Consider the following 14,108-nt stretch of genomic DNA (forward strand, 5'->3'; position numbering starts at 1 on the left):
TTAGAGAGATAGAGATATATTTCTTCTGTTGCATATTTCAGACTTCACACCGAGCTTCAGGCACAATGCGACTCTGGGTTCTTCTGAGCCCCTGACAGGCTTCCCACACTGCTAATGAGGCTCACTGCCCCAGGGCACACCTGGGAGTACCTGGGAAACTGTAATGGTCTCAGCAGGCCCTGATGCCCTGCCTTTCCCATCAAGGGGCAGGGTGTGCTAGAAAGTCCTAGAGCCAGACTCCCTCACTGCTCTAGGGTCCCCTGGCTACCAGGGGAGGGGCTGTCCCTCTAGAGCCCAGCTCCACGGTGGCTCCTGAACACCTGTTCTCTGGGCCTCAGAGCTGGCAGGGTACCTGTACCCTTGCAGGGCCTCAGCCATGAGCACCACAGCCCAGGCTGGGGGACCCAGCCCTGGAGAGCGAAGCAGACCCAGCCTCTCCAGAGCAGTAGCAGATGGGCTCAAAAGGCCCCGCTCCGCCCAGCCATGGCCCACTTCCTGGGGCTTCTCTGAGCCCTATTGCACATCTTTTATTTCTAGTTCCTCCCCCACACACCCATTTTAAATAAAAATAACAAACAAACTAGAGAGGAGGGGGAGGAAGAGTTGGGTTCGGAATGCTGCTGGAGCCCTTCTCCCTTCCTGTCAACCCTCTGGTCCCTAGCAGAGACATTAGCCCACCTTGGCTGCCCTCTGTGCGGGCTCTGGATGGCTGATGTGGTGTACCCCCGGGGGGCCTCTGGTTCCTGCCTGTGGGAGGGGATAGCCCTCCATTGTCTGTAAGGTGCAATTCCCGGGTTCTCCGGGTGTGCTGGCTGGGGCCCTGCTACCTGAGTCGCCCATCTGATTTGACAGGCCCCAGCTCTGATTTGGGGTCTGGGGACAGAGAGCTCCAGCTGGTCAGTCTGCAGCGATCCAGGGAGGGGCAGGCAGAGGGGCCTATGGCACACAGTCCTGCCACAGACCAGAAGCGGCTCAGTTCCCCATCTGTCCAGGCCTCCAGAGCAGGACCTGTAAGCTCTGCGCGCCGCCGGGCGGCCTCCTCCACAGGCTCTGGCTGAGGCAGATTCAGGATGCCGCTCAGGCCCTGGAAACTCTGCTCCAAGTATTCATTGTGGGGTGGTCCCGCGTGCAGCCAGAGGGCATCATCTGGAGGTGCAGGGCAGGCAATAAGTACGAGGTCAGACCCCAGGAGTCAGATCTGAGTAGCCCAGTTCCCATCCCAGCCCTGCCATTAAATCTCATCTGGTGGAGTGACATTGGACTAATCCAAGGAACTTTCTGTGTCTATAAAATTGTAAGTTATATGAAACCAAGGATGTACTCCCTGAATTCTCAACTGTTTCATTAAGTCAAACAGAGGATTCAAGGCACTTTAGAAAATAAGGTAACAACCTGGTTTGTGTCGCTCACATCCCTTCTTGATCATTGTCAGTGGCTCCTGGAGCCCTTGGCAACCTATTAGATCCTCCCTGAGGGCCCAGTTGCCTGGCCAGCTGGCCTTCCCATCTCCTACTTTCCCTGAACTCTCTGTCCCCTCATCAGATACCTGCCAGCTTTGTTCCTCCCATTTACATACAGCAGGCTCTGCCTTTGTTCTGGAGACCCAGCCCCAGTCCCCACCAGCAGAGCTGCCTCTATTCCTTCTTCTGTTTCCTTCACCAGACTGAGTTCCAGGAGGGCTGCAGATGTGGCTCACTTGCCCTAGATCTCCCCAACCCCCAGTGTCCCCCGCCACCCTCAACCTGGGTTAACCTATCTTGTGAGAAGATATGGAGGGGGAAGGAAATATCTAGCGTGAGCACCACTGCATACCCCCAGCTGTTACCCAGTACTCGTCCCTGTATCTCCAGCTCCTTGCAGGAAGCTGCCCAGCCTCTGCTGCTGTTCACCTGCTTCCTTAGCCTCAGCCAAGTCAGGGGAGAGCCATGTGACTCTGCTCACTCTGTCACACAGTAGACTGAGATGACCAGTCAGAATTGCTGTCCCCAAATCATGGAACTTGGGGACCCAAAGGCCCTGATCAGGCTCTGCTGCTCTGCAAGGCCATGTGTGAAGAAGCTGATCTCAGAGAAACTAGGACAGGGGACAAGCTACCCCCAAAGGATAGAGGAAGCATCCTGTATTCTTCCAATGATTCCCCTTTTTAAACTTGAGCGAGTTTAATAATATGTGCCACAGGCACCCAGGAGGTCTGATAGTTACACTACCCTTCTTCACATGTGAACAGACTGAGGTTCAGGAAGGCCAAGTAATTTCTAAGGCCCAATGAAAGCAGCAGAGGCCTGTTCCCAACCTAAGTCTGATTTACCTTAAAGCTCCTCTTTCCCCTATACCACACTGTAGGGCCCTCCATGCTAAGGGATAGAAGATCAAGGTCCCAACCTCCTCCCTTCCCTTATCTTAAGGATGGGGTCAGCTCTGATGGTCACCTTCTTGAAGTCATCTCCCTGGCAAATCCTATTCTGTCTTTGGGTCATCATTTAGGCACTAGATCCTTACCTTTCCTGAGAGGTAGTTTGCGGTTGAAGGTCAAGGGCAGCACGAGGAAGTGGGTCTCACCCAGAGGTTCCCAGAACTGAAGCAGTCTAACGGTCCAGGCTCCTGGCCGCAGGGGCCGGCTCAGTGGAGGCTTGTACTGTGTGACCTCAGTCTCCGCATCTACCGTGATGTCATATGATGTGGCCACTACGTAGGTTGGGTCAATCCAGACCACAGTGGCTGTGAGGTTGGGGCCCCGGGCCCAGCGCTGCATGGCCACAGGCTCATCCAGTGGTCCCAGCAACCCCCCAAAATTCCGGAAAAGACGCTCTTTGGGGTCCCACTCAGTGCCAACCTGTAGGGAGGGAGGAGGTGGGTAGGAGCCTGGAGGAAATGTCCTTCTCTCTTCTGATGCTGCTCTTACTGTGTAACCTCAGGCCAGTCACTGTTTCTGGGCCTTAGTTTCCCCGTATGAAAAATAAAAGGGTCAGACTGGGAGAATTTTTTTTTTTTTTTTGTGGTGCTGGGATTGAATCCAGGGCCTTGTACATGCGAAGCAAGCATTCTACCAACTGAGCTATATCCCCAGCCCCTAGGAGAATCTTAATCTCTTCAGCTCTGAGATTCATTCTAGGCTTTCATTCTGAACTGCTCTACAGTAGTGGGGCCATAGGCAGACCATCCCACAGAAGGTAACTAGGAAAGAGAATGAGGCGGCACCCAAAAGCTCAACCAGAATATCCTCATACCCCTAGAAGGATCCTTGTAGTGTAGAAGGACTGGGCTTGTGTTACGATGGAATGACAATCCCTCCCTACTCACTGCATGTCCTATGTCCCCATCTGGGAGAGATCCTCAGAGTGTACATGCAGGGTGACACAGGCATGTCTGTGTGGGACATCACCAAGGCTGCCATTACTGGGAAAGAAGATTCCAGTGAACTCAGCTCATGAAGACCCGATAGAGAATCTGTCCCTCTCTCCCCACTCCCTATGTTTTGCTAGGGGTCAAGAGAAACCAAGGGGGAGGACCTGTCCCACCTCCAAACTCTGGAGCCGGCTGGCCTGGTCACTGCGCCCCAACAGCTTCAGCGACCCCTGGGGCATCAGCCACATCTCAAGCGTCTCTGCTGGCCCTTGGACTGAGGGCTGCACCGTCTGCGTCACCAGGTAGCCCTGGAAATGGTCGTCATAGAAATACAGGTGCACGCTGGACGGCAAACCCCTGGGCTCAAACCTAAGGTTCCAGCAGGGAGAAAGGGAGATGCCATCAGCACACCTGACTCAGCCTGGAGTCCCAAGGAGGGGGCACTGGGGAGTCCCATCCCCAGGCACTTCCTTTGCCCCAAATCTCACAACCCATAGCACCTATGTGCCTGGCTCTTGCCTTCTTTATCATTACTTTTTCTTGCATTTTTCCTTGCCTTAGACTGGGGACTTGCTGTGGGCAGGGACTATCTTTTCGATTTGTCTCCCAGAGGGCACCACACCCTGAGGGCCTGCAGTATGTCAGAAGGGGGTCTCACCTGCACAGTGAGGTGGCCGGTAGAGGTGCGGCAGTGGCAGCATGGCGCAGGCTGAGGCGGGAGAAGGCGGTGTAAGCGGTGAGCATGACATCGCTGAGCCCGCCAGGGCCATCGGCCACGTCATAGGTGTTCTCCCAGTAGGCTTTGAGGGCTGGCGTGCCAGCGGGGTAGCTGCCATACAGGTGGAAGTCCAAGATTTCCAGGACCTCCTGGTTCACAGTCGACTCAAACTTCCGGGCGAAGAAAGTGGGTCTGGAGACTTGCTGGAGAGGGAGACACAAGGAGAGTGAAGGGCTCTGGGACCCCACAGTAGGGCAGAAGCCGGCCCCTCTCAGCACTGCCTAGCAATCAGCCTCCCTGGGCTTTTTCTGCTGCTGCTGTGGGCCCAGACCCCAGGGCTGCTCCCAGTGGAGGCCCATCCTGCCTTTCTGACCTGGAAGGCTCCTGGGGAAAAGGTGGGTGAAGGCCTAGCAAGGCGGCCTCTCAGGCCATAGCAAGCACCTGCAGCCGTAGGAAGTCCTGTGGCTTGAAGTCGTTGGGGGAGCAGCCGCACCAGTCCACGATGTGCTTGTACTGGCACTTGCAGCCCAGCTTGCGGTTCCAGTTGGTAACCCGCAGGTTGTTGTCCACGAGGCTCTCACAGGCTGGGCTGTTCTCCAGCACGGTGTGGAAGAAGGACTGCAGGTGGCAGGGGTGTGGAAGATGAGCTGTGAGTAGCCCAACCCGCACCCTCTCTGGCCGGCCCAGGCACCCACCTCAGCTGGGAGCAGCGTGTATGTGTAGAACTGGCGTAGCTGGGCCACAAGTGGGTCATCCGTGTACACCACATACTCCACGAAGCTGCGTGTCAGCACAAACCAGTCGGAGCCACCATCCACCACGATGCCTGAAGGGATCTGCCGCTCACCCAGGCGCCACATGTGCGAGTCACACTCGTGGAAGAGCCGGTCCAGACCCTGTTTCTTGATGAACCTGGGGGTGGCAAAAGGACCATGGCGAGGGATCCACAGAGTGGGGCCAGGCCTTCTCATCTACCCAGCAAACAGCACTCCTCCATCTGTGATTGGTCTGGAGATTCTGGAACCCAAGGCTGGGATCACTAAGTCCCCCTGTGTGGGAAGGGTTGTGAGAAGACACTAGAGCCTCCTTCCACACCTCCCTCACCTGGAGTTGTCCCGGCCATGTGACTTGAGGAAATTCTTGTCCCGGTTCTTGGATAGGAATGCTACCAGCTCCTCATTGGTCCTGGTGAGAGAATGGGGTGTGAGGGGCGGTTGCTCAACCACTGGCCCGAGCAGACTTCCTCCAGCACTTTCCCTTGGACCTTTCTCTCTTGCTGAGAGCTCTCTGGCCATGAGCCTTATCCCTCCCTGGCTAATTCTCTATGGTGGTAGGCACGTGAGGTCCCAAGAAAGATCACATCATCCTCCCTCCCTTGCTAGATGTATCCAGGTACAGACCTCTGGCTCCTCCTTTTCCCCTTATCATTCCCAATCCTCAGATCACCTTTACCAGCTCCTCCTCTAATACATGGCTAGGACCAAGGGGGCCAAGAGGGTCATGTATGGATCCCAGAATGAGGCTCAAAGGAGGAGGAGCCCATCAGGGCCCTCCAACCCTGACTGCCCAGCTGGGGCCCCCTCCCACCCAGAGGTTCAGAGCCCCATCCCCACACCTGGTTGGGTAGTCAGTGGCGCTGAGGTTGATGAAGAAGTCCCAGGCCCAACCAGGTACCTCTAGCAGATCCCGCATGCTCCGCAGGTACATCCTCAGAAGGCTGGCCCCACCCCAGATGGTGACCATGCGCCAGGGTGTCACCCGTACATTTTCATACCGCTGGGCCAGCTCCACCACCTCCCGGTGCAGGTAGTTGGAACGCTGGGGAAGAGGGGGTACTCAGCTGGGGGCTACTCAGCTGGGCCCTAGGGTTACAATTCCCCAACTCCACCCCAGGGGAGAGCACAAATAACATGGAGTAGAGAAAGCAAAGGGCAGGGCTCTAGTTCCTAAAGGGTTGCGCCACCTGCTGCTGGACACGTCCCATTCTGAGCTTCAGTCTTCCTGTCTCTCGGCTGCCTAAGCCAAGTCAGAGACCCTGTCTATTTGTAATCTTTGTAGTTTCTGCTCTGCTCACTCCAGACACCCTTGGTCTTTCCTGCCCCCAGTACCTTGTCCACATGGATATAAAAGAAGTGCTGCTCATGGTAGACGGCCTTGAGGAGACGCTTCAGCTGGCGGATGGCGCGGCCATGAACCACCAACATGTAGGCGATGCGTACCGGGGGGCCATCCACAGGCTGGGCCCGAATCTCTTCCCACTGGATGCCAGGACTCATCTTCCCTGAGAGTAGAAAACAGACACATCTTTGAGGTCCACACAAGGTCAAAGGGTACGGGTAAAACACCTTTCAATGGAAGAAGCCCACATTTGGAGCCCTGGGTCCCAGCTCCCTTTCTGCCACTTAATACATTAAACAAAAGCTTGGGCAAGGAGATGGGCCCTCTGGGAAATAAGGGTGAAGATCTGAGCCAAGCTACGTCCCCATCCATGCCTAGGAAGGATCAGAGTGCCCTGTCCCTTACCAGCCAGCTGGCAATGCCGCGGCACAGCCTTGGGCATGAGGCTCCCGGCCTGGTGCAGGCACACCACGTTGGCGATCTCCTGCTGGCACTGCTTGGTGCTGGCCCGGGCCAGTGCAGACAGCGCATCCTTGCCCACGATCTCGCACTTAGGGGTAAAGCCGTTGTCTGTGGGCTGGGGGGCACCCTCCACACTCCCTGTGTCTCCATGTGGTGGGAAGCCGGCAGCCCCTACCAGCGCCTCCCCAGCTGCTGCCCCGCTCAGGTTCTGGCGCCCTGGGGCCTCTGGGGGTGGGGCAGGGGGGACCCGGCGACTGGCTCTGTGCCTGCTGGTTACTGCCCGTACCACCTTGGCCACGGGCAAGCCTGGGCTCTCAGCACGGCCCCGCCAGCGCCCATGCCTTCTGCCCGTGCTGCCCCGCCGCCCCGCTGAGCTGTCTGTATCCTTGGAGCCCTCGCCAGGGTCCAGTGGTCGTGGCTTCCTCTGCCTTCCTTTCTGTAAAAGATATGCAGACAGAGGTCACTAGGACAGTCACTCGCCTACTCTGCCTCCTCGAGCTCTACCTTGGCAGGGGGCACCCTCAGACTTAGGAGCTCCTGCCCACCCTTTCCCTAGAGAAGTCCTGCGCTCCTGAACTTGGCACAAGGTCTGCCTGTAGGCGGTAAGCCCCTGAGCCACCACCACACTTGGTCCCTGGCTGGAAAGGTGAGGCTGAGCTGGGCCCACAGCTGGAGGCTGTCCAACCTGAACTCGCAGCAGGTTCTCCCGAAGGAAACAAGCCCTCCACGAGCCTGCTGCACCCCTGCTTCCTGGCTCTAAGTGCTTCCTCTAAGTGCCTGCTTCCTTGACTCCAACCCAGACACTTCCCCCATGGCCTGGTCAGCTTGAACCACCCTCCTCTCCAGTCCTGTCTCCCCCCCTTGCCTGGCTGGCAGCCATCACACTTGCCCTAGAGTGGGATACACTGAGCTCTGAAGCCCTGGATGTCCCTGTAGCAGACAGTGGACCCCTTGAGGGGAGCCATGGCAGCCCCATTTCCCCAGAGTCCAGTGGAGTAGCTGACACATGGAGGCATCTGGCTGGTGTCTTGAGACATGGAAGTGACAGAGGAAAGAGAGGTCCCGAGTCCCCAGAGCTCTGAGTTCAGCTCTGCCCTCTCACCAACAGCCGCTCAGTCTCCCTGAGCAATGCCCTCAGCCATGAGTGACGGGCAAGAGAGAGAAAGCATGGAGAAGGCAGCTTGAGAGGGTGTCTCTACCACTGTCCCATTCCCCTCCTGCACCCCATGTGAGCCCTCTCTCATGGCCCCTCTCCTCCAGCCCTGCAAGAGCTCAGTCCTTTTCTCACGTGGCCTGTGGGCAGCACACCTCAGTGGGGCAACCTCTTCCCTTGGCTTCCAGGAGACCCTCCTGGGCCTTCCCAGACCTCATCAGTCTCTCAGCTCCCAAAGGGAACCCTGGGGCCTGTCCTCAGCCTAGCACCTTCATTTCTCAGTGATCTCACTCAGTCTCAGTGTCTAAACTTCATCCACACTCCCAGAATTCTCTCCCTCTCTCTGAGGCATTTAAATAGCAGCTTCCCTGTCATCTCTCTTGGGAGCATAAAGACCTCTGACCCACAGGTCCGAGTGGGAGCACCTGCTCTTCCTCCCAACCTGCTCCTCCTTCAGCTTCCTCTCCACCTCAGTTAATGACAACCCCATCCTTAAGTGGCTCAGGCCAAACACACTGGAGTCAACTTTGATTCCTCTCTCCCTCACACCCAATCTATCAGCAAGTCCTGTTGGAGCTGTCTTGAAGATACATGCAGAATCTGACTCTTTCTTAGGACTTTCTCCATCACCCTCTGCCTGGATTCCCCGGTCTCCTGGACCTGCTCTTGTTCTGCCTCAAGTCTCTAGGGCTCCGGTTAGAACTTCAGTTCCATCTCACCATCCTGCTGCTGGAAACAGCCAGTGGCCTCCCCTGGTGGGATCTGGCAGCCCTGCCCTCTGACCTCTTCTCCTATGACCCCTTCTGCTTCACTCTCATCCTGTCACAAGGGCCTCCTCACATCCCTTCATCCCACCTTCCCACTCACTGCACCCAGGACCTCAGCCCCTCCCACAGCTTGCTCCTTACCTCCTTCAACTGTGCATGAGTAGCCTCCTCTCAGGGAGCCCCCCACCATTGTATTCAAAATACTGGCCCTCCCATCCTCTGCTTTATTTTCTCCACAGCACTTGATACCCTTCATCATCCTGCCATTTATTTATATTGTGTGTTTTAGGGCTATTTGCTAATTTGTTCCTAGAGCCCAAGAGTGTCTGGTGATCACAGGCATTCAGTAAGCACCAGCTGAATGAATGGATGTCAATGGTCTTGGTTTTAGTCTTGGCTTAGGTGCATTTATAAATGTGCCATTCTTTTCATTTTAGTTATTGGAAGGGGAGAAGGAAACAGTTAAATGTGAAGTCAAGAGAGGCCCAAGACCCTCAGACATCTTAGACAGCAGTTGGCTGGCCTCTCCCTGCCCCTCACTTCCCTAGGATCTTCATTCTCTCCCCTATCTGAGCACAGCAAGAACGTAACAGCCACCTTCAGGCCAGAGCCCCTCTCCTATACCCTGGCACCCAGACCCTCTGTGCCTAGCACTGAGCCAGCCCTCTGATGACTTAAGAGGTTCCCAATGAGAGCTGGGGAGGCTCCCCATCTAAGAGAAACCTGAGTGGAGGCAGCTGATCCTGTTCAGTACCCCCATCGGGAAGGGCACCCTGGGCTGGGCAGCCTTCTAGAAAGGTGAGCCTGGCCACACAGCAAGCAGAGAAAGACATTCCCAAGCTTCGGTGGGTGGATATGGCAGAGAGGTGTGGGTTCCCCGGGTGGAAGCCAGTATCAACAAGTCAGGAAGCTGGTCAGGAGGGCAGGGCACAGGGCCAGGCTGGCTGTGGTGGGAGACAGGATATGAGAGCAGGCAGGCATGTTGGTGCCCTGCACTGCAGCAGGGAGCTGGCTGACCCTGAGAAGGACAATCCCAGAGGAGGCTAGGGGACCAGGAGGCAGCGGTGAAGAATGAGAGAAGCCTTAGTCGATAGCCCCTGCCCTGTCCTCTCCCAGGTAAGTCCATGTGAGCATCAGCAGAGCCTCAGGTTGTGAGGCCTTGCAAGGCCCCCTCTGATTACTAAGGATGGGGACTGGTCCTCAAGCCTGGATGCATATTGGCTTCAAAGGCCCCCTGTTCCCCACTGAAGAAGCACTTAAAGTCCTTGGCCAGTTCCTGGCTCTGAGAATCCCCGGAATCCTTCTCTGAGCCATGGAGACAGTGAACATAGAAATGCTCACCCCATACCCCACCTCCCTGGACTTCTCAGACTGCATTTAAAGTAAGTGGTGATAAAACAAGTGGTGAGAATGTTTGTGAAGGCTTTGAAAACTATCAAGTGGCTCTTTGGAGTCTGGTGATCATCCCAGGTAGCCACTCCAGCCCTCCCACAGACAGCAGAGTGCACATCTTAAAAGCACATTGGATCCCGGGTGGCGCTCTCCTGCTGCACTTAGAACAAAACCCCAGGCCCTTCCTGTGGCCCCTTTAGCCATGCAGTATGGATTCATTTTCAGGGAAAGTGCCACACCCTCCTGTCCATTCCTCAAGAGCACCCAGCTCAGCCCACTCCCAGGGCCTTCTGCCCCAACTCTCCTGCCCACCTCTTCCTGCTGAAAGCCTTTCCAACCTCCCGATCTAAACCAGCCTCCTTGTTAGTCTGGTGACTAACCTTTTCACTGTCTGTCTTTCTCTGTAGACTCTGCCCATGAGAGCCAGGGCTCACCTAGTCTTTATTTCTATCTCTCCATATTGACACAGTGCCTGGTGTGAATAGAACATAATAAATGTTTGTTGACTGAATGACTGAACTCCTGTCCCCTAGGTGCAGTGCTGAGATAATAAGTGTTACATTACTGACAGCTTATCATGTGCCAGGAACTCCTACAAATGCTCACAGGCATCGTTTCACTTTGTCTGTATAAACCCAACAAGAGCGGTGCTACTATTACCCAGTCTTGAGGGGGTACTGAGGAGGATATGGAAAGAGGAGCGGTGATTCACTGGTGGTGTGCTCAGCAGCAGAGCTGGAACAGCATGGTGAAGAGGGCAGTCCCACTTCAGCAGCCGCCTTCCCGAGCACTGTGCTATGCTGCCTGGCAACCCCCAAGTCTGGTGAGGTAGCTGCTGAGGGGTTCAAGCATCAGTGGCTGCCTGATGCTCAACATTAGCTCACTGAGGATCTTTTTCCATTCAGCCCAGGATTCCTCTGTCAGTTTCCTCCAATTTCCAAGCTGGAGAAAGGGGTGAGCCAATTCTCCATGCCAAGCTATAAACAGGGGAGCAAGGTCCTCAGATCATTCATAGACTCACAAGCGAATGCAGCACAGGGCCATTTGCTTCTGAGAAGGCTCAGGTGCTTTGACATCTCCCTCCCCAGAGTGGTCACCAGTTTCTGCTCACATATTTCAGGGTCAGGGGCTCTCTAACTCTGTTGGTAGCTAGTCCATCTTAAAGTCTTATCTGTCCCAAAAGACTTCTTATACTAGGCCTGAAACTCTCTTCTCTTCCTCCTGCACCCTGGTCCACACAAAACAAGCTCATTCCCTCAGAAGTCACAGAGCCAGCCTCCCCAGTCCCCACCCTCAACTCCTTATGGAGTAATGGTCTCATGTAACTGTTCCTGCTCCCCTCCCCATTCCAGCTTCTTGGTTCTCCCCCCAAAACAAGAGAGATCAGCTCTTCTCCAATCTCCACACCAGGCCTTCCAGACTGCCGAGGTGCAGGAAGTCAGAGTGGACAGGGGGGTTCCCTTGGCCTTCAATTCCCAGGTAGAGAAGCCCAAGAGGGCAGGCAAGCACAGCCTCTGACCAGAGCCCTGGAGAGACCAGAAGTGGAGGCAGGGGCAGGGAACTCCTAACTTGTAGCCACAGCTTAAGAGTATGGCTCACCCTCTATGCCCTTTCAGTTCCAATCTCACTGGACCCTTCTGAACCACACTGGGGAGGATGCGACTTGGCCCTCGGCTGAAAACACATCAAACAAGAATGAGGAAGACTCTTGGATCAGGGAACCTGAGCGCTGCTGAACAAGCTGCTGTCGTCCCTATCCCCTTAGAGCCACAGGGGGTCTCTCCCGGATTCTTTAATGTCCTGAAGCCAGCTCAACTTTTCCCTCCCAAACCCCTGGCTGAGAAGCCACAACTGGGGACACTCCAGCTTTTCCCCTCAGGGTCACTCCCTGTTCTCTCAGTTCGTGGAGGTACACACTTCGTCACAGGCCGTAATTCCACTCCAAAGCTCCACTTTCCTATCTGTCGCTGCCTCTCAAGCGCAGCTGGGCAAAGATGCCCGGGGTCCCTCCGCCCCACTCCTCCACCCACGGCGTGCACACCCCCGCCCCCTCCCAACTTCAGAAAGTTTGGCCTGGGGCTCCCCACCTCGGAGCAGGCTCCAGCCTCGCCCCGCCTCCCAGCCCCGCTCCCCGCGCCTGACCTTCACCGCTCCCGCGGCAGGAGACCACCCCACCATGACCCGCTCCTCCCGCCCCAGCCCCCAGTCCGCCCGCGGCCCGGGCCTCTGGGTCACCCACCACGCCGAAGCACAGCCCGTCAGGCCCGCCTGGGAAAGGGGAGTCAGGAGCCGGACGTCGGGCTCCTGGAGGCCTCCAGCTGCCCACACGCACGCTGCCGGCGCCCCACTTGCTGGCCCGGGCGGCCCGCAGCCCGCTAGGACCCCGCGCGCCCCCGCGCCCGGCCTGCCCGCCCGCCTGGCCGCTGGAGCACCTCGCTTGGCTCGTCCTCCTCCAGGCCGCTGAAGCTCCACACTACCAGGCCCTGCAGCAGCAGGATGGCCAGCGCGGTGGCGATCGCCAGCTTGTAGCGCCGCACCAGCTTCTGCACCCGCGCGCTCGCCACCATCTTCCTGCCCGGGACGCGGGGCGCGTGCCCAGCCCTGCAACCCCGCCGCGGGCGCGCGCACGGACGCGGGGCCGAGCCCTCCTGCTGGCCTAGGGAGGTGGGCCGGGCGCGAGTCTGGGCGGGACCAAGGGCGGGGCCCGGAGGGCCGCGCCTCGCAGGCTGGGGCGGGGCCTGGGCCGCAGAGCCTCCCTCCCGGACCGCGGCGGGCTTGGGGCTGCGAGCTGGCTGTCGCCCGGCCTCCCACGTCGGGTCTGCATCCGGCGTGCCTTCCTCGGTGTGTGCCCCAGCCAGTGCTCACCTCTTCCCGGACAGCAGACCTATTGTACTGGGGTACGGAGGGTCTGCGGCCGGACCGCTCGCCTGCCTGGTGTTGCGGGGCGTGGGGGAGCTCCGCTCTGCCGGCGGTAAGCTCTCCACCCCAGGGTCCCAGTAAATGCTACATCTCCCAGAAGAGCCAGTTGGGAGTGGTGGTGTGAGTGCCACAAGGCCCCTCTTCAAACCTTCAGGCCGTAACCTAGGACAAAGTCTAACCCGTTGACTGGCTCCGAGGCCCTTCAAGAAAACATCCTTTACTCTCTTCTCCCTTATCCTAAGCAGCTTCTGGCCTTTCTCCCCTACCTCATCCTAAGCACCCTGAACTGTTTTCCTCCTCTTTCATCCTAAGCATTTCAGACCTCTTCTGGAGTTCTGATTCTCAGATCTTAGCTTGCATCAGAGTCACCTGTAGGACTTGATAAAACAGATACTATCACTGGTCCTCACCCCCGGAGTTTCTGCTTTGGTAAATCACGGATGGAGCCTGAGAATTAGAATTTTCAACAGGTTCCAGGCGATGCTGATGTGGCTGGTCTGGGACCACACTTGGAGAACCACCAGACCTTGGCATATGCTGTTCTCTCTGCCAAGTCCTACCAGCTGTTCCCCCGCCCCCGTCAATGGCGTCTTTGCTTGTGCTCACTGTCCAGTGGAGCACTATCACATCTGGTCGCCTTTTCTCTGGGATCATGCCTTATTCACCTTCGAATCCTTACCACCACAGGACACCCAGCAACGCTCAAGAAATGCTGGGATGCCGGGAGTGATGGCCCACTCCTGAGGTCCCAACTACTCAGAAGACTGAGACAGGAGGATCAACAGTCTGAGGCTGCCCTCAGTAACTTAGTGAGAATTTAAATTACAAAAAGGGCTGGGATGTAGCTCAGTGGTACAGCACCCCCTGCGTTCAATTCTGTACTGAGAGGGAAAAAAAAGTTGGGGAAAAAAGCAGAGGAACCCTAGCTACCTAGCTGACCTCAACATTTTTTTTTTTTTATTTATTGTTTTAGTTTTCGGCGGACAAACATCTTTGTTTGTATGTGGTGCTGAGGATGGAACCCGGGCCGCACGCATGCCAGGCGAGCGCGCTACCGCTTGAGCCACATCCCCAGCCCCATGACCTCAACATTTCTCCGGAGTCTGTTCAAACATGGCATTTGCAGGGACTGAACATATAAAGTCTCTCCTGAGCCTGGCAGGATGGCGGAGAGAGGGAAGAGGAGGAGAGGTAAAACAGTGTCCCCCAAAGTAAGGTGAACAGAGATGGCAAA

General features: G+C 56.6%; 1 protein-coding gene across 1 annotated transcript; it reads right to left on the reverse strand.

Moving 5' to 3' along the window:
- Positions 1-12,585, reverse strand: Xylt2 (xylosyltransferase 2). Its single transcript, XM_046420534.2, has 11 exons — positions 12,388-12,585; positions 6,587-7,079; positions 6,172-6,344; positions 5,679-5,881; positions 5,168-5,248; positions 4,759-4,975; positions 4,505-4,681; positions 4,004-4,266; positions 3,519-3,714; positions 2,500-2,833; positions 1-1,146 (listed from the first exon to the last, which is right to left on the reverse strand). Exons 1-11 carry the CDS (start codon positions 12,520-12,522, stop codon positions 824-826), a joined length of 2,595 nt encoding a protein of 864 aa, XP_046276490.1. The 5' UTR covers positions 12,523-12,585; the 3' UTR covers positions 1-823.
- Positions 12,586-14,108: the final 1,523 nt, after the last annotated feature.

Source organism: Marmota monax, unplaced genomic scaffold, assembly GCF_021218885.2.
Source record: "Marmota monax isolate L192 unplaced genomic scaffold, Marmota_monax_Labrador192_F-V1.1 WCK01_AAM20220418_F8-fsc00064, whole genome shotgun sequence".
In the NCBI taxonomy this organism is placed as follows: Eukaryota; Metazoa; Chordata; class Mammalia; order Rodentia; family Sciuridae; genus Marmota; species Marmota monax.